Genomic DNA, 23,427 nt, shown 5'->3' with positions numbered 1-23,427 from the left:
TTACAAATCTGTCAAAATTTTGTGGATGGGTCAGATATTTGTCACGCACAACAGCCAAGTGTGTGGGGGGGGGGGGGGGATGACCTCCAGCATGACTCTCTGCCGCCCTCTGGTGGTTGCCGGCCCTGCATTTTGGGGGAGAGCCCTCCGAAATGGGTCTTCAGGTCCACACCCGTCTCCTTTTCCTCTGTTCGGATTAATTAGTGTAGTGCTCCTTGTAGTATGATCATAAAACATTAATTTCCATCATTCATTAGAATATGAATATCGTATATGTCCTCTTTCCCAAAGCTTTAACCATGTTTGTCTCGTTCTATGTGCCCCTACGCCATTTACTGCATACGCTGTTTCCCCGCCTCTCTCCCTGTGTCTGCATCTACCTGTGCTTAATGCTCTGCCCCTCGCTCTCCTCTTCTCTCCATCTGTCCCACGTACTGCTCCCATCTGTCTTCATCTTTTGTCTTTCTACATCCAACCTCCATCTTTCCCTGTCCCCCCCCCCCCCCCCTTGTTCTCCCTCTCCCGCCATAATGCTCTCTTTCTCCCTCTCTCTCTTCTCAGCTCCCAGTCTCTCTACCCTCCGGCTCTTTCCCAGACAGCCCAGATCAAAAACCAGCGTGGCGTCCCTGGCTCTGTCACAGGTCGCCTGCTGCCCCCCCCCCCCCCCCCGCGCTCCATGGACTCAGCTGTTCAATAATTAATGGCTGAGTGTCCAGTGGGTACCCAGCGCCACGGGGCCAGTGCACTGGGAGCCTGTTGTAGTTTACGTTGTCTTTGGAGTAGAGGACAGACGGATAGGGACACAGGAGCAGACTGCTAGACTGCTAGACCACAGAGCTAGGTGCAGGTGGGCTTCAGGCACTGCCAGTTAGCTGACTCATCCTTGCTGTGTGTGTGTGTGTGTGTGTGTGTGTGAGGGAGAGAGAGTGTGTGTCTGAGAGTGCATGTTTGTGTGCTACACCAGTCTGTCAATCTGTTTATCTGTACCATGCTTATTAATTATTTGTGTATGTGTTTGTGTATTTGCTATTCTGCATATGTGATTAAGAATGTTTGTGATGTACTACACTAACCTGTGTATGTAATACACTCCCCCACACTATGTTCTGGTCCGTGCACTGCTCGCAACAATGATGAAGACTGACAGAGGAAGATGTGTGTGTCTGCGTCTGCATGTGGCAACATGTTAACTGACTGCCGTGAGAAGAAGTATGTACCCGAGAGCACTCTTGGTCGGACGTCTGCACACCGAAGCTCCTCTCGCGAGTCAGATCCCTGAATTCTTTTGCTGCTCTCTCGCTCCGTTGTTTCACAGGGGTTTGTTATCTCTCGGCCCAGCCAACTGCAGTGGGAGTTAAAACACACTTGACATTTCCAATATCGTTATGGTACAAGATCATAAATAATTCAGATAGGCGGAGGGAGAGCAAGCTGCACTTTAGCAGAAGGAAGAATTCCTTCCCTGCCTCTCTGCTTCCATTTTCCAGCGCACCCTCACACCTCGCCCATGAAACTTTTATCGATTTAAAATGAGTTTTAAACGGCTGCACATGTCGACCTAGTGCACGGGCACCTCAGCGGCTCATTTGTCGATATGTTATTGATTGTTCTGAAACGACTGCTCCTGGTTGCCCACGTCACTGGACAGGACAGAACCAGCTGTGACCTGATCACTGGTTTGACCCCCCCCCCCCCCCATAATTCACTGGCCTTGAAAATGCTCACACACACAAACATTCTCTCTCTCTCTCTCTCTCTCTCTCTCTCTCTCTCTCTCTCTCTCTCTCTCTCTCTCTCTCTCTCTCTCTCTCTCTCTCTCTCTCCCACACACACACACACACATACACACACACACATACAGGTACATTTACACTGAACACAAAACACTTTTACACTTTACTTAGTTTGTTACTTACTTTGTTACTTACTTTACTTAGTTTGTAACTTTGTTACTTAGTTTGTTACTTAGTTTGTTACTTAGTTTCTTTCTGTCGTGTGCATCAACATAATAACAGACCGAGTACTGATTCCAAGGGTATTTCATAAGTTTGGCCAAAAGCCTAAGCAAAATTCTGTTTTTGTTTTTGAATGAGTACACATACAGTATATTGCTTTCTCCTCATGCAACATTTTAATTTAAGATAAAAGCAGGATGATACTTGATAGGTAGACATAAGAGTCTGATGATGTAAAGATAAAAACAGAAGGCATTGAGCAAATGATTTGTAGGTACTGTACCTTCCCGTTTTACGTGGTCTTGAGAATCAGTGTCTGTCATCTTCCTCTGTCGTAGCGGTACAGTTCCCAGGGACCTGCTGCTGAAGGCCAAACAGGACGGCTTCTCAGATCGACAGGTGGGCCAAGTCCTGGGTTCCAATGAGGTAGTGGCCAGAGAACTGAGGCTGGCTCACGGCATCAGACCCTGGGTCAAACAGGTGAGCACCACTGGCGCTCCCCTCCTACTACTCACACCAACAGTCAGGAGAAAGAACCACATGGAGATGTAGGAGTCTGTGCTCCAGGCCTTCAGCAGCTTAGAATGTCTTTGAAAACGAATTGCCCAACCTGTAAGCAGCTATGGATAAGCCACATTACAGCTGGATGGAAGTGTGGCTGATTGTTTTCCACTGATTGTTGGCATTTTTTAAGGTTTTTTTTCTTTGCCTCTTTTTTTCAGATTGACACCTTGGCAGCAGAGTACCCAGCCATGACCAACTACCTGTACTGCACCTACCATGGCCAGGTGACTGATCCCTGCTCACACCAGCTGGAATTACTTACTGCTCTGACTTAACACTAGAACGGCCAAGGCGGTCAGTCATTTTGACGGTTTTAGATTTTCAAAGTTTAATGACTTTGTCAAAAAAAGAGATGCAGACCTGCCGCTCCCTGAATGCCCCTAAAATTTCATATATTTGCATTAAAATGAGTTTTAGAGCAATTGCACGCAAAAAAGGTATGATAGGATCTACCTAAAACGACCATGAGCTGTCAAAATGACTGCGTGTAATTTGTGCGTGATTGTGCGCATCATGTCACTATTTATGACTTTTGGTCGCATAATTTCCTTCGCAAAATTCATCGCTCTGCCCTGGAAACACACTAGTGTTCTCCAGTGCAGAAAAATAGTCTAAACTTGATTTTTGAGTATTGCCAACATGTCTGGTTACAGACGCCATTACAGACGCACCATGACTACCACCGAGGTGTTGCAGTATTTACAGGCGTTGGACAGCTGCCATTTTAAATTGTTTGAAAAATAGTATTAAAGTTTTTAAAATGTTAATTTTGGTGTCAGTTAGTTTCTGAACATACATACTAACATATGTAATGCATTAATATCTCAATTGGGGATTTATCTTGACAGAATATAGAGTTTAAAAACCGTGGGTGGTCAAAATGGCCGCCCACGGTGGTTTTAGGTAGGAGTGAAATTCCGGTTGTTCTAGTGTTAACTGGTCAATGGAAGAATAAAACTTAATGTTTTATGTATATAATTTGGTTTTGTCTCTCAACAGGAGCATGATCTGGACTTTAAAGACCAAGGAGTCATGATTTTGGGCTGTGGGCCGTACCACATTGGTGAGGGCAAAAAGAACTTTTTCATAATTGTCACTATTTTTCCCTATATTCACGTGTTCACATATTAAACGTGTTAGCTTATCAACCATAGCAGTTAAGCACGGTAATATGCACACCGAGGGCTGAGGTGGTCCGCTACCCTCCAGATTAGAGTGAATAGGGGGGTGCATGCTAACCAACAGATTTTCAGAACAGCTGGCAGGACCACATCAAAACACATAACACCTCATTCTACACCTGTTAGAATTATCTGTGAAAGCCCAAAACATGGATGACATCAGTAACAAAAAACTTACTTACATCAGTTTTGTTTTGATTTTAATAAGAATTTAGCGACAACGTTGTTATTCAACATGACATACCGATATTGCTGATGTAGTTCTAGCCGTGATAAGTGTCTCTCATATCGCAACCAGATGAAGTCACATGATATCGGTATAGTGATATAGATGAATTATTAAGGCTGTAAACTACTGCTTCCTCCCACCAGGGAGCAGTGTGGAGTTCGACTGGTGTGCTGTGTCCAGTATCCGGGCACTGAGGCAGATGGGTAAGAAGACAGTGGTGGTCAACCACAACCCCGAGACCGTCAGCACCGACTTTGACGAGTGTGACCGTCTGTACTTCGAGGAGCTGACTCTGGAGCGCATCCTGGACATAACACAGCAGGAGGTCAGGGGGCAAAACAGCCATACTACATGGACACACACACACGCACACAAAACTCATATATGGTCAGTCACTCACCTGCACCCGCATGCTCTCACACACACACACACACACAATGGGTCAATTGTTTGCCTGACTTCATGGTTCGTTTGAGTTGTGTTGATGGGAATATACTGTTTAGCATTAACTTTATAAAATATACGACATTTCCAAGAAATAATAATGGTAGTGTGGCTTGGCTGTGACTTATAACTGCAAGCTTCCTGCAGAATGTTGGGCCGTAGGCCATTTGTTTCCTCGCCTGGAAACGGAAAACTGGAAATCCTTTGCTCACACTAGCATGGATGAAACATAGCTAGTGCTATCCAAGTCTTCCATCTCGACACACAGATTTACTAAACACACAAACTGGCTAAACACACATCTCTGCCAGCTTTTCCTTCAGGATGGCAAAACTCTCTCTGTCAAGCTTTTACATAGTAAAGGCTCTGATCGGGTCCGATTACGACCCGACCCCAGAGAAGCAGCTGATGGTGAGATGAGATGAGGCTCTGATTGGTCTCACTTGGCACAAAAAGTTTTTCATAAGGTGTAGGCTTTTCCGTGACATATTATAGCTGAGAGTTTTCAAGTAGTCGTCTTCTTCTTTTTTTTTTTTTATTAACTTTGCAAAATGTGTTGACCCCTATTAACACTCAGTTCACACAGTTCTGCATTGCTTCCTAATTGCCAATGATCTCAGGTGGTCATTTTATGTTACTTTGAGGTTCTTGGACCTTTTCCGCAAGGTAATTGTACTACAGAAATATTAAAATACGAGGAGGCTTCCACTTTATTTTGACAAGCTGTGAAAATAGGCCTCTCAGCTAACCCTACGTTAACCGTTTGTTGTCATCATGTCAGGCTCTGTGTACGTGAGTGTGTGCACCTTAGGATGTACTGAGCTACATACAGGATTACCAAACGTGCTCAAAGCCATTAATAAAGGCTTTGTTTAGCTGTCTGGGTAGCGTGGCAGTCTATTCCGTTGCCTACCAACATGGGGATCACCAGTTCGAATCCTCGTATTACCTCCGGCTTGGGTCGGGCGTCCCTACAGAGACAATTGGCCGTGTCTGCTGGTGGGAAGCCAGATGTGGGTATGTGTCCTGGTCACTAGCGCCTCCTCTGGTCGGTCGGGGCGCCTTTTCAGGTGGAGGGGGAACTGGGGGGAATAGCGTGATCCTCCCACATGCTATATCCCCCTGGTGAAACTCCTCACTGTCAGGTGAAAAGAAGCAGCTGGCGACTCCACATATATCGGAGGAGGCATGTGGTAGTCTGCAGCCCTCCCCGTATCAGCAGAGGGGGTGGACCAGCGACTGGGGTGGCTCGGAAGAGTGGGGTAATTGGCCAAGTATAATTAAGAGAAAAATACAAATAAATAAATAAAACAAAAGCTTTGTTCCCTAGTTATATCTTTGGTGGGCTCTGTGGAATTGTGTGTGTGTGTGTGTGTGTGTGTGTGTGTGTGTGTGTGTGTGTGTGTGTGTGTGTGTTTGCAGCCTAATGTCCATTGATTTTGTAATAAAGTTAAAGGGGAGATGGGATCAGGGTGTGATTAAGTGTTTGTTTGTCCAGAGAAATAACATTACATTGCATTGCATTACATTACATTACGCTACATTACATTACATAACATTACATTACATTACAGTCATTTAGCTGACGCTTTTATCCAAAGCGACTTACAATAAGTGCATTTAACGTAGGAAATCAGGAGAACTACTAGTCATCAGAGGTCATAAGTGCACCATTACATTACAATACATTACATAACATTGCATTACATTACATTACAATACATGGCATTACATTACATTACAATACATTACATTACATTACATTGCATTACATTACAATGCATTGCATTACATTACAATACAATACATTGCAATACATTACATTACATAGCATCACCATCCATCCCTCTCTCATAGCCACATTTCACTCGCCATGCTTCGTGTGAGCGTTGTTTTTTGTTTGTGTTTTCAATAATTGTGTCCTTTTAGTGTGTGTGTGTGTGTGTGTGTGTGTGTGTGTGTGTGTGTGTGTGTGTGTGTGTGTGTGTGTGTGTGTGTGTGTGAGATAAACATAGTGCTCGAGCTAAGAGATAAACCCTGGACAGGAGCAGGAGAGCGGGCCTATGAATAATGAAGAGATTCAACCTGGCATTGCCATGGAAACGGCATCCCCTGGATAAGCCAGACAGGAAGAGGGGCCGTGGCAATTTTATTAAAGAGAAAAAAAAATTGCACACACACACACACGCATACAAAAGCATATGCCACCCCTTGTGCAAAATAATGCCTCGACACGATCTGGATCAACTGTTGGGCAATTCATTTCATCAGAGGATAATCAACACTATCAAGAATTAAAAACAGGATTGTAGCAAGGAAATGTTTGATGGGTGGGCATGCATGAAATAGAGAGGGCCACATTTTAAGCATTTTTGAGCCATATACCTGCCATAATGACACTGTATGTCTTAGTCTCATTGTGCAACTATATTCAGTAGCCTATTTACTATATTCATACATCTGTAATTTATCAGGAAATTTGTGTGGACAAATTCAAGTAGTCTACATATGCATAGGAAACTAAACATCAGCAACGTCTTCTGAATTTTGCGTTACAGTTCGTTTTGTCCTCATTTTTGGGTCTGTGCACTGGAGCACAGACCCAATAACCTGTTGAAAGCTTCCCGAAAAGTTGTTGGCCAATTTTGCCCCCAGTGCTTCACTTGGTTGTGTTGAGCACCCTGGCCGATAGTGGACTTCTACTCTGAAGTGTCTTTCCACAGATTTACTTCAGTGTAATGTATGTACATGAAACCATTATAGGACACTCAGTCTTGTCAACGCTACAACGACCGGGATTTCACTCCTACCTAAAACGACCATGGGTGTTTTTAAACTCTATATTCTGTCAAGATAAATACCACATTTTGTTATTACTATTATTAATAATAATGATAATTTACATTAATGCATTGCATATGTTAGTATGTCTGTTAGTAAACGACTGACACCAAAATTATCATTTTAACAACTATAATAATATTTTTAAACAATTTAAACTTCAGAGAGACATGGTCGAACTTGAATAGCAAAATTGATAAAAGTGACAATATTACCTGAAAAACAACATGGAAAACACATATTGCTAATCTAGCAAACGTGACAAGGCCTATAAAACGTGAAATGTAAAAAACGAACTGAAAATAAATATTGAAACAGCCCCAAACAACGACCGGAAGTTAAAAACTACTAGAACGACCACAGGTGGTCAAAATGACCGCCACGGTCTTTAAACTCTACATTCTGTCAAGATAAATACCCAGTTGAGATATTAATGCATTACATATGTTAGTATGTCTGTTAAGAAACTAACTGACATCAAAATTAACATTTTAACGACTTTAATACTATTTTTCAATCAATTTAAAATGGCGGCTGTCCAACGCCTGTAAATACAGCAACGCGCATGGATAAGTAGACACGTTGGCGCGTTACAATACTGCAGCGCCTCGGTGGTGGTCATGGTGCGTCTGTAACGGCGTCTGTAACCAGTCATGTTGGAAATAATCAAACATCAAGTTTAAACTATTTCTCTCCACTGGAGGACGCTAGTGTGTTTGTAGGACAGAGCGATGAACTTCACGAAGGAAATGAAACGACCAACACACGATGACGCACAAATTACGTGCGGTCATTTTGCCCGCTCGTGATCGTTTTAGGTAGATTTTATCATAACTTTGTGTGTGTGTGTGTGTGTGTGTGTGTGTGTGTGTGTGTATGTGTGTGTGTGTGTGTGTGTGTGAAATTGATCTAAAACTACTTTTAATGCAAATATATGCAATTTTAGGAGCACCCAGGGAGCGGCAGGTCTGTATCTTTTTTCCGCAGTTATTAAACCTTGAAAATCCAAAACGCTCCTAATGACCAGCTTGGTCGTTCTAGTGTTAAATGATGCTCCTAAATGATGTGCTGATGTCAGTATTACTAGGATGCTGGGCCACTTTGCTTCCTTGGTCTTCAGTGTGTAATGTTTATGGCTCAGAGCCGCTGCGACTAGAGCTCCTGTAAGAATTCTGTAAAATCTTCAGCTGCCACACGGCGTTTGTGTCAGGGTGTGATGAGTTGTGCGTTGTTGTGTTGTTCTCTGGGCACCAGTGTTATTCTTTACTCTCAGCTGGCTAATAGCCGTACATCCACAACAGCTTCTGTTGACCTCCCCTGGAAATCAGCTGTGTTCTGGACAGCTATCGGCTCGGTTTCCTGTATTTACAAGACACTGCTGAAATGTGAAAAAGCCCAGCAGGGTTGCAGTTCTTGAAACATCCAAACCTGCAGATTTGGTACCGACTGTCGTACCTAGTTTAAAGGCATGGGACACTTTTTTTTTTCTTGCCCATTCTCCCTCAAGTACACAATCCACGTCTCAGGTGTCTCTCAACCTCTAAACAATCCATCATTGACCCATCTCTTTTCATTTTTCTCTACTGACCAAGGTGGTTTCACAGATGGGATGTACTTGGAATCCTGGCTTTCACCAGGATTCAGGTCTTTTTGAAGGAATGATCAGGCAACATTAATCTACACTCTGCTAATATCTAACCTGTGGATTTCCGGTTGAGAGTAATATGCAGTAATATTATGATGATGGGTGATTTCATATCAGACATGTTATCACAAACACATTGTATGCAACAAACGTCCTGCTCATCACCTCTTCCAGCTCCTTCCCTCAGGGAGGCTCTACAGATCACTGTCCACTAAGACTAAACGCTTCACAAACAGTTTTCTTCCCCTAACCATCAGGACTCTGAATTCCTCCCTATAGTCCCTCCTCACACTCCATTGGCAGAAATACCACCATGCCCCTAATTGTGATGCCTGATATGTTTATTTCTGTTATTGTGTAACTGTATTGTTCGTGATAATATGTGAATTGTGTGTGTGGGGGGGGGGGCCCTGTGATGGTCTGGCGGTCTGTCCAGGGTGTCTCCCCGCCTGTCACCCAATGACTGCTGGAATAGGCTCCAGCACCCCCGAGACCCTGAGAGCTGGATAAGCAGCTTGGATAATGGGTGGATGTTATAGTAGTTGAAGTACCCATTAGCATTGATTCCGTGTTACTCATTTCTCTAAAGAAAGGTACCCTTATTCAGACTCACTTTACTGTGGCATGGACCGCCCGATTGAATGTCAAGTTCCTCAAAGAAAACTGTCACGGCAATTTAGAAATATGTTGATTTCTGTCTGTTTAATTGTTGGTAAGTGTTGGTTTGGTGTGTCTCTGCTGGTCTGGCACAAAGCATCTCAATCAAAGCAATCAATCAAACTTTATTTATATTGCACATTTCATACATAGAAATGCAATGTACTTTACATTAGTGTAGGTAAAAATACATATAAAAACACAGAATAAGAAAGACATGTGCCACACATTACATCATGCAAGAGCAACAGATACTTTGACAACTTCAACTTTCACACAAAGTAGGTTGATATTCTTCCATCTTTTTAACTTGTGTTATTGAAACAATCCTCCTTTAACATATTTTGAAAGTAATTGCATACTCAACAGTACATTTAGTTTGATGCTTTTCTCCAGCTGAGTGAAGTTTCTGCAGTTTAAGGAAAAGGGAGAATGCACACAATGCTGGCAGGCAGGTATTATACTGTCAACATGCACTACGTTTTATTGTAACAAGGGTCAAAGTCACTGGAGAAGGGTGAAGAAAATACAATGAATATATACCAGCTGAACAAGCTAATACAGAATTATTATTTCAAATGAAATGAATGTCAGTTACACAATCCACAGTGCACACAATCTACACTGCCGTGAAAAGTATTTGCCCCCCTTTCCTGATTTCCTCTAGTTTTGCTTATTTGTCACACTGAATGGTTTCAGAGCTTCCTAATATAAGACAAGGAGAACCCAAGTAAATGCAAATTACAGCTTTTAAATTATCATTTCATTTATTGAAGGGGAAAAAAGTTATCCCACACCCATATCACCCATGTGCAAAATGTAATTGCTGCTCTGAACTTGATAGCCGGTTGTGCCAACTTTAGGAGCAACAACTGAAGCCAAGTGCTTCATATAATTGGAGATCAGCCTTTCACATGGCTGTGGAGGGATTTTGGCCAACTCTTCTTTGCAGAATTGCGGTAATTCAGTAATGTTGGAGGGTTTCTGAGCATGAACTGCTTGTTTAAGGTCCTGCCACAGCCTCTCGATGGGGATCAAGTCAGGACTTTGACTAGACCACTCCATAACCTTAATTTTGTTTCTTTTGAGCCATTCTAAGGTGGACTTACTCTTTTGTTTTGGATCATTATCCTGCCACATAACCCAATTATGCTTCAGCTTTGGATCACGGACTGATGACCGGACATGCTCCTTTAGAAATGTTCTGGTAGAGAGCAGAATTCATGGTTCCTTCAATGATGGCAAGTTTCCCAGCCCCTGAGGCAGCAAAGCATCCCCACACCATCGCACTACACCCACCATGTTTGCCTGTTGGTATGATGTTCTTGTTGTGAAATGCTTCATTTGCTTTACGCCAGACATAATAGGATCCGTGTCTTCCAAAAAGTTCCACTTTTGACTCGTCTGTCCATAGAATATTATCCCAAAACGCTTGGGGGTCATCAATGTGCTTTGCAAATGTGATACGAGCACTAATGTGTTTGTTAGTTAGCAGCACCTTGCAGCTCTCCTGTGAGTTCCATTTTTGCCCAGTCTCTTTCTTATTACTGAATCATGCAATGACCTTAGCTGAGGCTAGAGAGGCCTGCAGTTACTTAGATGTTATCCTGGGGTTTTGTTTTTTTTTGTTTTTTTGTAACTTCCTGGATGAGCCGTCGCTGTGCCTTTTGGAGGAATTTTGGTAGGCCACTCCTGGGAAGATTCAACACTGTTCTGAGTTAAGTCAACTCAATTTTATTTGTATAGCCCAATATTACAAATGACTAATTTGCCTCAGTGGGCTTTACATCAATGGAACATCCTGTCCTTAGACCCTCGCATCAGATAAGGAACAAGTCCCAAAAAAAAAAACTTTTAACAGGGAGAAAAAAATAGGAAGAAACCTCTGTAAGAGCAACAGAGTTTTCTCTATTTGGAGACTGGTTTGCTGGAGTCCCAGAGCCCTAGAAATGGTTTTGTAACCCTTTCAAAACTGATAGATCTCAACAACAAAAAAATTCTCATCTGTTTGATGAAGCCTCTTGGATGAGAGGCGAAACGTCTTCACGGATATATACCAAGTCCAGTTGCACTTGAATCAATTCCTTTGGATAACCATGACCTGGATGAATGACAACATTCACAGACCTGTTTGGTAATTCATTTTGATCACAGCATAGTCTGCTGGTTGCAGATTCAACAGCGGTGCCCCAACGACCTCTTGAGAGGTTACGGGATAGGTGAGGTGAGGTGATTGTATGCTGCTTGTGTAGACCTTGTAGCCTAATTCACATTGATGGTAAGGTTCTATATAATAATAATAATAATAAATCAAACTTATATAGCGCTTTTCTAACACTCAAAAAATAAGTACAATAAGTAATGTTTAGATTCAACAGGGCTTGCATTAATCAAGCACGAGTGTGTGCTGTAATTGAATACAATTAATCAATTATATTTGGTTAATTGGTTGAGTAACTAAGAGGGTAATTGTATTTTTCGCAGGGTCACTTGATTTTGGATAACACTTTTCCTTAAATAGATAAAATTATCATTTAAAATTTAACTTTGCGTCAACTTGGGTTTTCCTCGTCTTGTATTACATTTTGTATGAAGATCTAAAACAATTAAGTGTGACAAATATGCAAAAATAGAGGAAGTTAGGAAGGGGGCAGATACTTTCTTACGTTACTGTATATATTAATTAGACTGAACTCTATTATATCTTCTTGTCACAGATGGACTCGAGTCAAATGTTGGTGGCCCAGACAACTAAAAAGTGGCCAGAGGTTTTAATTTGATAATCATAACTTGCAGCATAGGCGTTTCTAGCCCATTTTTGGGGGTGCTGCAGCACCCCTAAATTGAACCCCAGCACCCCTAAAATTTAAGAGATTTTTTATTTTTTACTGTATGTCCATGTTTAATAAGCTGAAGAAATGTCAAAACCATATCCAGTATATGGTTTAAACGTAATATTTTAACAACAAAAATACAGCACCCCCCCATGCTTCGATCCACCCCACCCCTCCCACCTTTCCTTTTTGCCGGCTCCGTCTGAGCGCTTCATCTGCAGAGAGCGATGCGCATGCGAGTATGAGGTGTAACATACAGTAGAGAAATCTGCAGCAGATTCCCAGACGCAGCACAGATACCATTCAGACTAATTAAGCCAAAACAGCTCCGTGCTGTCATACATCCAATTTAAGAAACATCAAACATGTGCCTTTATTTAGCATGTCAAACTGGCTCGCCTTAGCTATGTATTTCTGGATATTAACTGCAAAATACGAATAGCTTAACGTAATGTTACCGAAGTAACATTAAACAAAGTGGCTAGAAAGGTAGCTAACGCTAGTTGCCAGTGGGGATGTAACTTTGAGAGTATTTCCCCAGAGAATCCTAACGTAACCGCTTTACTGACACGACTTCACATTCCCACAACCCTTGCCTTACCTGGTTCTACGGAGTCTATCCTGAAATGTATTCCCGGAAAGTGTCCGTGTTTACTGAAATTCCACAAAGTATAATCCGCTGTGTGACATATTTACTAGAGTCCACATGTTGGAGGAAAAAGGTCGTAAAAAATGAACAGTCTTGAGGTTATTCCTAATACATCTTATTTTAAGTGCTTGGTCTTACCCGGCCGTTTCCAACAGGCGTGTTCATACCACAGGCGTAGCTTCGAGCTTCACGCGACAAAGGTAGGGTGCATCTCTGAGGAATGTAAGGGGTAACATACAAAACACGATAAACTCACTTGTAATTGGCAGTCTCCATAAGTACCTGGTTTGAATCAGGACTTGCTTAATGGAATTCAGGCGTGCAGTCCAACCTCGGATCACTTCTTGTCTGAGCCTCATTTGTCAGCACTGGCACTGCATTACCATATTGAACTTAAGTTAGAGGAAGTGATGGTTGTCAAAAACTGTCTGATGCGCAAGAGTGAGGGTGGTGCCATTCAAGACATGCTGACAGTGTACAATCTCCTGGATTATGACATGTTCCCTTCACTGAAAGCTGTTATTCAGGTTGCCTTGACAATACCAGTTAGCAGCTGTAGCAGTGAGAGGTCTTTTAGTGCCTTGCGTCGGCTCCATACCTGGCTGAGGAGGCCCAAGGGTCAAAGCAGACTCCAGCACCTGGCTGTGATGTTAATTGAGAAAGAGATGCTTGAGAGAGTCGAACACCAAACCATAATCGACAGATTTGCCACCCTCAAGGTGAGGCGACACAGATTAAAGTAGAAGGAATCATCTGCAGAGTATCCATACAAAGATGATTACATACATTGTGCCTTAGGCAGGGTTGCCTCTCTTTTATTATTTTATTATTTATTATTATTATTATTATTAGTATCATTATTATTTGGTAGATTTAAAGGACTTTTCTTTTTTGAGAAGTTGATTTTTATTTATGTATTTGTATTATATAATACAGACAAGAAGGAAAAAAGCAGAGACAAACATTGAAAAAGTCAATTTCTGTTAATGTGTTTTACATTTTATGCATTGCATTTCAAATAAAAGTCCAAAAATAAGACTAAGGTCCATTTGTGGTATTTTTGGTACTCACTATAGGGGGCTGTTTTACTTCAGAAACATACATATATACTGTTTATGTGTATGTGTATTTGTATATGTATATGTTGAGGAGCTGCTGTATCAAAATGAGTTGTCTTCCTCCAGAACTTAGTAGATTTGTCCATACATAGGTTCAGGGATAAAGTCTGCTTTTCTATGTTATATACACTACCGTTCAAAAGTTTGGGATCACCCAAACAATTTTGTGTTTTCCATGAAAAGTCACACTTATTCACCACCATATGTTGTGAAATGAATAGAAAATAGAGTCAAGACATTGACAAGGTTAGAAATAATGATTTGTATTTGAAATAAGATTTTTTTTACATCAAACTTTGCTTTCGTCAAAGAATCCTCCATTTGCAGCAATTACAGCATTGCAGACCTTTGGCATTCTAGCTGTTAATTTGTTGAGGTAATCTGGAGAAATTGCACCCCACGCTTCCAGAAGCAGCTCCCACAAGTTGGATTGGTTGGATGGGCACTTCTTTGAGCAGATTGAGTTTCTGGAGCATCACATTTGTGGGGTCAATTAAACGCTCAAAATGGCCAGAAAAAGAGAACTTTCATCTGAAACTCGACAGTCTATTCTTGTTCTTAGAAATGAAGGCTATTCCATGCGAGAAATTGCTAAGAAATTGAAGATTTCCTACACCGGTGTGTACTACTCCCTTCAGAGGACAGCACAAACAGGCTCTAACCAGAGTAGAAAAAGAAGTGGGAGGCCGCGTTGCACAACTGAGCAAGAAGATAAGTACATTAGAGTCTCTAGTTTGAGAAACAGACGCCTCACAGGTCCCCAACTGGCATCTTCATTAAATAGTACCTGTTAGAGCCTGTTTGTGCTGTCCTCTGAAGGGAGTAGTACACACCGGTGTAGGAAATCTTCAATTTCTTAGCAATTTCTCGCATGGAATAGCCTTCATTTCTAAGAACAAGAATAGACTGTCGAGTTTCAGATGAAAGTTCTCTTTTTCTGGCCATTTTGAGCGTTTAATTGACCCCACAAATGTGATGCTCCAGAAACTCAATCTGCTCAAAGAAGTGCCCATCCAACCAATCCAACTTGTGGGAGCTGCTTCTGGAAGCGTGGGGTGCAATTTCTCCAGATTACCTCAACAAATTAACAGCTAGAATGCCAAAGGTCTGCAATGCTGTAATTGCTGCAAATGGAGGATTCTTTGACGAAAGCAAAGTTTGATGTAAAAAAAATCTTATTTCAAATACAAATCATTATTTCTAACCTTGTCAATGTCTTGACTCTATTTTCTATTCATTTCACAACATATGGTGGTGAATAAGTGTGACTTTTCATGGAAAACACAAAATTGTTTGGGTGATCCCAAACTTTTGAACGGTAGTGTATTTCTTTTATGATTCCAATCCATTCCTCTTTTGCTGTAGCTCAGCATTTAAATATTTTTTCTTAGATTTGTTGGTTTAGTCACAGTGTTTCCACTACCCAAAATGTGTTATGCTTTTCTTTCACAAATGTGGGAATGATGGTCCAAAATTGCGTTAAAATGTACAAAACAGTGAAATTTATCTTGCCTGGCCGGCCAGCACTCTGAGTGCTCAACACCCCTAAAGCTCTGATCCTAGAATCGCCCCTGACTTGCAGGCTGGGAGCAGAAGAGCTAACTGTTTTGATTGGGAATCAACTGCATCTCAAGCATCCTGAAAACACTATTTGGCTCTCATGTCCTATTCATTCCCTCTCCTTGTCTATTCCTCTCATCTTTCCTCCTCCTTCCTTTCCTGTCCTCTTCTCCTCCAGGGTTGTTCTGGAAGTATAGTGTCAGTGGGGGGTCAGATTCCCAACAACTTAGCTGTGCCACTGCACCTGAATGACGTGAATATCCTGGGCACCAGTCCACTGCAGATTGACCGGGCTGAGGAGCGCTCCATCTTCTCCAGCATCCTGGATGATCTTGGCGTGGTACAGGCCCCGTGGAGGGCCCTTAGTTCCCTGGTAAGTAAAAAAATAAGATGAAGAAGAAGATAATGATAAATGATACACAGTTCTCAAGTACATATTTTTTTCTACAGTGATGATCAATGTGGCACAAACTAGGGTTTGGTATCATGTGGTAAATCTAGCAGTTCTGATTTTTGGTGGCTGCCTATTGAATCCAGTTCTTCTTGACTCCTAGTTCTGATTCTTGTACTTTTTTTTTAGGAAGAAAATGATGTTTCAAAAGCAAAAACTATTGGGGTTCAGTCCTTGGCCATCTCCCTGCAATATGACACTGAAATACTATCATATTAAGAAATCTAATTCAGATGATTCAGTCATAAAAAATACCAGCTATACATAGTTTATTTTTGCATAAATAACTGGAGAAATTAAATATCCTGTAAATAGCAGGATATTGATTAAGTATTTTGTGTATCCAAATTACTATCCCAGCTTGCATCTTATACCCTGCTACTATGTGCCTGACTATCACATGGTCATCTTTGCACAGCCTGCACCCGTACCATGGATCCTGTCTGCTGTGGTAGACCCCTGCTTCTATGGTGTTGAGTGCCTGCTCTTGTGCTGCCATGATCAGATGATCAGAGCCTCTGTGCTGTCCTTCAGACCAGCCTTTTCTAGCCACTGGTAGGATTCCTTGATGTCAGCCACTCCCTCTATCTGCCGATAGTACATCCCATAGAGGGGCTTGGTCTTCCATGATGTCTCCTTGCTCATCACCCTCTGTCCTCTGCTGCCTGAGGTGCTCACTGAGCAGTTTGTCCTGGGAGGGGGGTACTCTTGGATGCCTCTTGTTTCATCCTGGATATTGGCTCTGACACTCACTGATCCTTGACGTCCTCTTTTTGCTGCTCATACAGTCTCAGGGTGCTGGACTTCGGTTGGAATCCTCCATAAATTGCGAGAAGTTTTCATGTCTTGAGTCGACATCTGCAGCCTCTATTTCCTCTTGTGGCCAGCTTATTATCCTAGCTAGGTATCTTATGACTGGTAGGGCATACATATTGATGGCTTGGATCTGATTCCTATCATTGAGCTGGCTGCTCGGGACCTGCCTTACACTCTGGAGGCATTTAACTGTGGCTGACCTCCTTGCGCTCTCATCATGGCTCCATTGGCCTGTGGGATACCCAGGTACTTGTAATTGTCCTGAATGTCTGCAATCCTGCCTTCTGATAGCTCCACCCCTTCTGTCCTGAATACCTTCCCTCTCTTTGTCACCATTCAGCCACACTTATCCAGTCTGAATGACATCCTGATTTCATCACTGTATATTCTGGTGAGGTGGATCAGTCAATCGATGTCTCGCTCACTCTTGGCATACAGCTTGATGTCGTCCTTGTAGAGGAGGTGACTGATGGTTATCTCACTTCTGAACTTGTATCCATATCCACTCTTTGTGGTGATCTGACTGAGAAGATTCAGGCCTATACAAAACAGCAGCGGGAACAGTGCGGCATATACCATCACCTTGGTATATGCTGCACTTGATGGTCATTTGTGCAGTGGCCTTAGAGTTGGCCTCTAGGTTTGTTTTCCACAGCCACACTGAGTTCTTGAGGAAGATTATCAATGTTCTGTTGGCTTTGTATAGTGCCAAGCACTCCATTGTCCACTTGTGGGTCACTGAGTCATAGGCCTTCTTTAGTCAATCCAGGCAGTCGACTGTGTTTACTCTGGCCCATCCTCAGCCCTGTGGATTCAGCTGTCGTGGTTGGTAGGATTATGTCAGCTGGTTCTTTAACTCTTTCATCCTGCCTCAAAGGCAGCCCTTTCAGCTCCATGCTGCTCTCCATGCTGTTGAATCACAAGATGATTCTGTTGGAACCTCTCAATCTCTAGCTTTGACAGTAGCTTCCTTCAAGTAAAATCAATTTTATTTGTATAGCCCATTATCACAAATTACAAATTTGCCTCAGTGGGCTGTACAGCAATACAACATCCTGTCCTTAGACCCTCACATCAGATAAGGAACAACTCCCTAAAGAACCCTTTAACAGGGAGAAAAAATAGGAAGACTCCCCAGGGAGAGCAACAGAGGAGGGATCTCTCCCCCAAGATGGACAACGTGCAATGGATGTTGTGTTTACACAATTTACACAATACAACATTGAAAGAGGATAACAGAATTATAATAGAATTATGAAATATCTGAAGAAAATGATGAGGAGCATGCCAAGCAGTGTCCAGATGCCACCGGAACAGCCCAGGACCTGAGCCACGCGACCACCATCACCATGTAGAACTAACAGGAGGATAGACTCACATCACACCATTCACATACGCAGGAGAAGGAACAAGAAAAAAAAACCAGTCACACGTCTGAATGAGAGCAGGATATAACAATGAACAGGACAAAAAAATGATATGGATTATATGTACGTATATAAAAGGAAAATGTGATGAGGGGGATGCCAAGCAGTGTCCAGGTGGCAACCATCATCACCATGCGGACCTGGGAGGAGGACAGACTGCACACGCACACAAGGGAGACTCACATCACACCATTCACACACAGAAGAAAGAGGGAGAAAAGACATGTGAGAGAAGAAACAGTTGCAATAGTCAATACTCTATAATCTCGTCGGCAGAATGGTGCTTGGTAAATTCATTGAGACAGAAACTGACCTACCATGCAGTACAGATTTTGAAGGAGACTGGTCGACCAGTCTCTATTATATTGTTTTATTTATATTCTATATCCTATCTATATTATCGATTATATTCTATAGTTATATCGAGGTGCAGTTTTTTTTTAAGTAAGAGGTTTAAACACCGCTGTCTTAAAACTGCTGGGAACAGTGCCAGTAGTAAGTGATAAATTAACAATGTCTAGCATTGTAGGTCCCAGGAAAAGTCTGAGATATTTAAAAAGTTTTGCAGATAAATGGTCAAGTAGGCAAGTAGTTTAGAAGCTGACATTAGCTTAGTCAAAGTATCAAGAGAGATGGTCTCAAAAGCTGTAATAACAGGGACTATCAGTGACTCATTGTATAGAAATGAATTTGGTAAGACAGGATCTGCAGGACTAGCTGGAGTTGAAGAACTAATGTTGTTTATGAGCTCATCAACCCTATTGTAGAAAAAGTCTAGAAACTCATGGGCCGTGAATGGCGAGCAGCTAATAGATGGCTGCTTTTTAGTAAGTTTAGATACAGTGTCAAAGAGAAATCTGGGGTTATATTTGTTAATATTGATTAAGCGAGAGAGATACGCTGCTTTCACAGCAGCATATCAGGAAATCGTGGGGGCAGTGTTGAGCAGTGTAGTTAATAGCTCACGCGTGACCAGCCAGCAACACACAGCAAAGAGGACGAAGAAATGGCGGAAGAAAAGGCTGCACAGCCTTTCCTCAAAAACTGCACAACATTGCCCCCAGGATTTCCTGTGGTATTTCCACATTGCACAACACTGCCCCCACAATTTCCTGTGGTATTTCCGGTGGTACTGCTCCGTTTATATGGCTCCGCAAGCCCCTAGAAACTGTACAGAAATATGAACGCAGAGTACAGATAGAAGGCTCCGTCCATATACGTATACGTAGTAAACGTTGAGCATAAATGAGCTCTTAAGAGCACGTGTCTCATCATTAAACCAGGGTGGAGGCCTCTTCGGTTGCCTAGCTCTGGTAGTGAGAGGTACAACTGAATCGAGGAGACTAGAGAGGGCCACATTTAAGTCACTAGTGACATTGTCAACAGAGTCAGTCTCTACAGTGAAAGGAGCCAAGGCTTCAGGCAGCTGCTGGCCAAATGCAGCTACAGTGGACGGGCCAATGTGGCGAGTGGCAATTAACATATTTCCTAACATTAACAGAACAGGTCAGTAGTGCTTCGAATGATGGATGGTAGGGGACTGAAAAATGATTGGCTGTCACTACCAAGAATAACCTCGATTTACAGATGGCAGGAGAGGAAAACTAAGTTGCTGCTGGAAGTGGTGTTGGTGGGCCAGTGGGGAGCAGTCTTCCCTCTGGCCCTGATAAATGAATCCCAATGCCCCAGTTCATTGACGGGCTCACTGTGCTGTAGGAGATGCCGTCCTTTGGATGAGAAGTGGACATTAAAGATCCCATGGCACTTATCGCATAGAGTAGGGGGTTCCCCAGTGTCCTGGCAAAATTCCCAACCTGGCGCTCTCCATCTGGCCACCTAATCATACCCCCCCCTCCCATGTAACTAGCTCAGTGACTTTCTCCACCTCAAGCTGATGTGTCGTGAGCCTTCTGGTGCAAAATGGCTGCCGTGCATCACCCGGGTGGGTGCATTGGTTGTGGTTGAGGTGAGTTTCCCCCCCCCCCCTTCACTGAAGCACTTTGGGTATCAAGATCAAGCGCTATATAAATGTAATCCATTGTTATACGATTACATTTGGGCAGCAGGTACTGGCAGTGAATTAAATGCTTTTGTTCTAATAATTTTTATGCTTGATGCATTTCACTACCTTTGAGGGTTTGAAAATATACTTTCAGGATTTGACACGTTGCCTGTAAACTTTTTTTCTTAATGAATGCTTGGCTCTTGGAAATTCTGAACCAATTCTAAGTCAAGACCTGTAGCACATACTCTGCTCTGCCAAAGGTCTCTCCACACATGCACACACTTAAATTCTTGTACTTATATATATATATATATATACCCTCCCCCTTTTTTTTCTCCCCAATTGTACTTTGGCCAATTACCCTATTTTCCGAGCCATCCTGGTCGCTGCTCCACTCCCTCTGCCGATCCGGGGAGGGCTACAGACTACCACATGCCTCCTCCGATACATGTGGAGTCACCAGTCGCTTCTTTTCACCTGACAGTGAGGAATTTCGCCAGGGGGACGTAACACGTGGGAGGATCATGCTATTCCCCCCAGCCCCCCTCCCGAACAGGCGCCCCGACCGATCAGAGGAGGCGCTAGTGCAGCGACCAGCACACCTACTCACATCCGGCTTCCCACCCACAGACACGGCCAATTGTGTCTTTAGGGACGCCCGACCAAACCGGAGGTAACATGGGGATTCGAACTGGCGATCCCCATGTTGGTAGGCAACGAAATAGACCGCTACACAACCCGGACGCCCTGTACTTCTATATTTGTCCTCACTCTGGTGGTTAAAATGTCAAATTGGTCCTCACAAAGATAGAAGTACAAGAACACACACACACACACACTGGCCCATGGTTATTTCCCCCCTCTTTTCTGGTAGTTAACATTCTCTGACTGTACTTGCAGATGGTTCTCTTGCATGTTCAGACACCCCTCCTTACGCAGAGCTTGTGCCTCACCATGACCACCCTACCATCTCCCTGTGGCCTCCGTGTTTCTCATCTTCCTGAGTACATACGGTTTTCCCCAACTCCCTCCTGACTGGCCAGAGCGGCGCGCCGGCAGGCTCCTGGTCGAGCGTCTGGAGTGCTGAAACGTGTCGGCAGCCAGTGCTGAAATGTGTCCCTTCCATTAGCATTGCCCTTGTTCCCGTATGCCAGGGGCGGGGGAGAAGAGGGAATTAGCCTCTCGCAGCAATGGAGAGGAGATCAGACAGATAGACTCGCTCTCGCTGGTCTACCTACTAATTTTAGTTGCCTTTCTGTCCAGAGGACACGGTTTGTTTTTTAATGGACTGGAACGACTCCAGCAGAGCTGTGGGAGACGGCCCGGGAGCCTCGGGGAAACTGCTCTGGTGTTTGTTAATGGAGCTCTACCTCGCCAGTGAATGATGGGTAATGACGGAGAGACAGGCGAGCCGGAGAGAGAGAGAGAGAGAGAGAGAGAGAGAGAGAGAGAGAGAGAGAGAGAGAGAGAGAGAGAGAGAGAGAGAGAGAGAGACAGGCGAGCCAGAGAGCGAGAGAGAGGGAGAGAGAGAGAGAGAGAGAGAGAGAGAGAGAGAGAGAGAGAGAGAGAGAGAGAGAGAGAGAGAGAGAGAGAGAGAGAGAGACAGGCGAGCCAGAGAGAGAGAGACAGGCGAGCCAGAGAGAGAGAGACAGGTGAGCCAGAGAGAGAGAGAGAGAAAGAGAGGGAGAGAGAGACAGGCGAGCCAGAGAGCGAGAGAGCGAGAGAGAGAGAGAGAGAGAGACACAGAGAGCCAGAGAGAGAGAGAGAAAAGGCAGTGATGAGATGAGTGAGACAGCTCATCCCTCTGCTTTTTCCTCATGTTACTTCAATTAAAGAGGGGGAAATCAGGGAGGGGATGGATTTAGGGTGTAGAGATATCTTGTAGCTCTTTGCTATCCTCTGAAGCGTTTAGGTTAGCCTTTTGATTAGCAGTCACGTTCTGGGCTCATTTCAGAGTCTTTTGTGTGTGTTTGTGTGTGTGTGTGTGTGTGTGTGTGTGTGTGTGTGTGTGTGTGTGTGTGTGTGTGTGTGTGTGTGTGTGTGTGTGTGTGTGTCTTTCATAGAGCAAAGCCAATGGGCCTTGCTCTATGAAAGCTGTCTAATGGTTACCTCAAGCATTGTTCCTTAATGAGGGAGGACACCAGCACACTCTCACTCATACGCAAATAATCATTCGATTCTGTGTACCGTGTCTGGCCTGGCCCGAAGCAGAATCGGGTCTGTGCATAAGTTCCAAGGCGCAGCGTTTTCGGTTTTCATTTTTCCAAAGCCACCCGTCATGCCGAGTTTCGCCACAAGAGGACACTGTTACATAGCCTCAAACGAAAAGGAACAACGTTTGGCTCCGCGGAAACATAAAATCCGGGTGAAAATCTGGGTACTTTCCGGTGACAGTCGGTGAAAACCGAAAACGCTGAGCCACCGACTTCCGGTTTCTACCGCAGCGGTCATGCCGGTTTCCTGTTTGTTGGCGCGCGCTGTTGACAATGGCGTGTTTTTCGAGACGCTTGCGGGAATTGCCACGGATCAATGTCAACGACATGCATCTGCAGCTACCAGCAAACGGGTGGAAAGTTTCAAGTTGTACATATCAAGTTACGTCCACAATGCTGTCCGTCCGTCCGTCTGCTCCTCCTCATAACTGTGGACGTAACTTGATATGTACAACTTGAAACTTGTTGGTAGGTGCAGGTGAAAGTGTGTCGACGCTTCTGTGCGTGTCATCGACATTTATCCATGGTAAGTCTTGCAGGCATCGCGAAAAATATGCCATTGTCGCCAGCGCACGCCAACAGGAAACTGGTATGATCGCTGCGGTAGAAACCGGAAGTCAGCGGACTACAGTCATGCACAGAGTCGATTCTCCCGCCTACCAATTGCCCACGGTGCATTTTTCGTCGGAGCGTTATGTGAAGGTGGAATTCCAAGCAAGGCAGGAAGAGGTGGAGAGCGGAGACTTGCTTCACTAACCCGCCACGTGACTGTTTTGTTTTGGTTTTTAATTCTAAAGCACTTCAGCAAGAACAGTCCTTTTAACAGCTGCTGCTGGAT

General features: G+C 43.6%; 1 protein-coding gene across 1 annotated transcript in view; it reads left to right on the top strand.

The window, feature by feature from the left end:
- cps1 (carbamoyl-phosphate synthase 1, mitochondrial) overlaps positions 1 to 23,427 on the top strand; it is a 123,463-nt gene that overhangs the window by 68,256 nt on the left and 31,780 nt on the right. The window contains exons 22-26 of the mRNA XM_056288938.1: positions 2,294 to 2,435; positions 2,678 to 2,743; positions 3,519 to 3,582; positions 4,073 to 4,254; positions 15,856 to 16,050. Coding sequence (XP_056144913.1) covers positions 2,294 to 2,435; positions 2,678 to 2,743; positions 3,519 to 3,582; positions 4,073 to 4,254; positions 15,856 to 16,050 — 649 coding nt within the window. The remainder of the gene's footprint in view (positions 1 to 2,293; positions 2,436 to 2,677; positions 2,744 to 3,518; positions 3,583 to 4,072; positions 4,255 to 15,855; positions 16,051 to 23,427) is intronic.

This window comes from Lampris incognitus, chromosome 11 (genome assembly GCF_029633865.1).
Source record: "Lampris incognitus isolate fLamInc1 chromosome 11, fLamInc1.hap2, whole genome shotgun sequence".
Taxonomy (NCBI): Eukaryota; Metazoa; Chordata; class Actinopteri; order Lampriformes; family Lampridae; genus Lampris; species Lampris incognitus.
Note: the sequence above shows the minus strand (reverse complement) of the source record. Positions and strands in the feature narration are given on the sequence as shown.